Source organism: Polistes dominula, unplaced genomic scaffold (assembly GCF_049000335.1).
Source record: "Polistes dominula isolate Pdom_NZ unplaced genomic scaffold, Pdom_raw_medaka contig_331, whole genome shotgun sequence".
Lineage (NCBI taxonomy): Eukaryota > Metazoa > Arthropoda > Insecta > Hymenoptera > Vespidae > Polistes > Polistes dominula.
The window spans coordinates 4025-6912 of record NW_028301090.1 but is presented as its reverse complement, the minus strand read 5'-3'; the positions used below and the strand labels follow the sequence as shown (position 1 = coordinate 6912).

General features: G+C 41.1%; 1 protein-coding gene across 1 annotated transcript; it reads right to left on the bottom strand.

Annotated features, from left to right (window-relative positions):
* Window positions 1-818: 818 nt before the first annotated feature.
* On the bottom strand, window positions 819-2514 carry LOC149031285 (uncharacterized). The gene has a single exon (XM_089176383.1). It carries the CDS (start codon window positions 2324-2326, stop codon window positions 1040-1042), a length of 1287 nt encoding a protein of 428 aa, XP_089032509.1. The 5' UTR covers window positions 2327-2514; the 3' UTR covers window positions 819-1039.
* Between the last annotated feature and the right edge of the window lie 374 nt (window positions 2515-2888).

The window sequence follows — 2888 nt, the reverse complement described above, 5'->3', positions numbered from 1 at the left end:
GCGTCCGTTTCGGAAGAGTGGGAGTACCTCCCACTTACGCAAAAATGCTTCCCCCACTACTGACTTCCACACCGTGAGACCCAAGTCAAGGAGAAGAATTCGCTGACAAAAATATTAGTTACTATCAAGCGCGAATTCTTCGAAGAGAAATAGGTATTACTTACATTGGAATTTTATCAAGCGCGAATTCTTCGAAGAGAAATAAGTATTACTTACATTGGAATTTTATCAAGCGCGAATTCTCCGAAGAAAGATAAGTGTCAGTTACATTGGAATGTTATCAAGCGCGGGCTCCTGGAACTGCGCCGTCAGCAAAAATGCACGTGCAGACAGATTATGAGTAACGAATATAATAAAAGTATGAATATTTTATGCACATTGAAATAATAATTTAAAAACAATCATTCCATTATAACGTCGACCGATAAGTCAGTACTGGAAGAACGCAATGTCGGTATTACCGACATTTACTTATCGACTAAACTAGTTACCGACCGACACTGTCGGTAATGCAGATTTCTCTATGAACGACAATGGATTCTCAATACTCCAATTTATCCATCCTACAAAATACAATTTATCGATGGTCGTTCATAGGAAATACAGAATTATCTTTACAAAGAATAATAACAATATGGAAAAGAAAAGCATAATTACCAAATATTTAAGTATATATATAGCGTGAAAATAAGGTACATTAGCGCGAACGAAAATTATCTATTATGATTGATCTAATAACTAATGTACATACAAAGTATCGAATTTATATACTAAAACAACAGTAGGAGATATATGTATATATATGAAAAAGAAAAATTTTTCTCGCAGGGTTTACATAGTACTTATAGAACTATTTTCACGCAAAATTATACGAACTAAAGTTTAACAAATTACTTTTACGCAAAAATTAGACAGACTAATAATATTCAAATACGACAGAGTTTACCAAATTTAAAACTTTTGGGTGTAGTGCACGAAATTCGAATTTAGACGTCACTGGACGTGACACCTCCCCCCTTAAGAAGAAGAACCATGGGATTTACTCCCGTGGTTTTCGCAACGAACGAAATTTCTGAGTGATTTCGTCATCCATATGAAATTGAACCCGCTTACCAGGTGTATTTTCTGTCTGGCAGCCTCTCGAATCCAAGGTAGGTTGGGTCGCCCCGGAGTCACCGCTTGAAGGTTCTGGTGCCTCCGTGCGCACCGACTGAAGTTCAATTCCATTGTCCGAATTTTGAGTGGGCCGAGCATCCTTCCCGCGCCCCAAATGGAGGAGTAGGCTCGTGATTGAGCCCCAAACTGCACCCAACATATGTAAACTCCAACCATAAACTGTGTGCAGGGCGTACCCTCGAAGAACCGAGTCTATGATTAATTTCACTATTTTAAAAATAAGCACAATTCCAAGAATAGCAGAACTGACCGTTCCGAATTTCAATAGACCGTTCCAAAGTTTAGAGGTCACACTTTCTGCTAATTCACTAACACCCTTTTCACCTACAAAATCCACAAGATTTAACGTGTCAACTTTCACTTTATGTCCAGCTGCTCCTCTCGCGATAGTGTTCAAAATAGACGGTTGCTCAACAGGGAACATTACATGGTCCCGGAGATCGTCCAAATCCGCCTGTGTATAAATCCCACTAGTCGCGAGCGATCCCGCATCGACGTATCTCCAGACCACATCCGTGTCTGGCAGTAGAATTTGGGGATCCTTTACGTATGTTGGCTTTGGTAGCAGCTGATACCAGGTTCCCTCGATCAAATATTCCTGTGGCAGTAGTGCGCTGCACGGTACTTCAGTACCTTTTCTAACTAAAATTCTCGACTTTGGTTTTAAATAAACACTTAAATTTTGATATATCACGGGAAGTTCTCTATAACATAATTCCGAATGTCTTATTTTCACTGGAATAGGGGTGCACTTGACAATATGCGCGACTTCACCGGCCACCACCGCCATGTACCCCGGCCTCTTCATGACCGTGTACGCAAAAACATCTGGGAGAATGTTCGCAAATGCCAACGCGTTTCGAATAACCTGTTGTTCTAGGTTACACTTCTGTTGTAAGATGTTTATATAGAGAGACTCCAGCTGGTCACGGTGGTGCTTCTCAACGTATACGAACTTTGAATTTATATAGGCAAACAAATCCATGTTTTGGGGTGTTATTTTTGCCTTTGACGTAAACGTATGACCACTTGTTGTTTCCAAGATAAAAAGTTTGGGATGTTCAGTAGTGACCAGAGTATACCCGCAAATGTGGAGCTCGTTTTTACCCATCAACGCGAAGGCAGTGTCTCCCTCCGTCACCGAGTACATTGTTGTAATATGTGAGATTGCGATTGATGACGTCACTTTGGTGGCGGACCCCTCATACAGTGCCGTATATCGTTCAAAATTACACGACGAACCGGGAACAACTGTCCAAAATGCACAACCGTTTTCGTCTGTAAAACACGTTCCCTCTGAAAAAGTGCACGATATATGTCCCCTAAGAGAAATCAAGTTCTCACCACTTTTCACTACTCCCGTGTATATTCTAATGTCTGTGCGCACTACACTTTGAACAACCACACTGTCCCACGTACCGTCGGTATCCGAATATTGGGTGCCTTGACACCTACCGTCGGTGGTAATGGAACCCGCTAACGTAACACTTCGAAAGTCTGTCGAGTTACCACGTAGTCCACTAATCTGTGTGAATGAGTTCAACGAAAGTGTACCGGTATTTATCATACTCTTACAAACGTTCGAAGACACTTCAAGTAAATAAATGCGGCGACCGTTATGAACCGCTGAGATATGCGAACTCATTCCACAGTAATAAATTGTTCTGTCTATTTCCACTCTGCACTGATATACGCGCACATTATCATAGTCT

What these genes read in the sequence shown, in the direction of transcription:
- LOC149031285 (XM_089176383.1), bottom strand. Translation starts at nt 2,326, where the DNA reads ATGTACTCGGTGACGGAGGGAGACACTGCCTTCGCGTTGATGGGTAAA.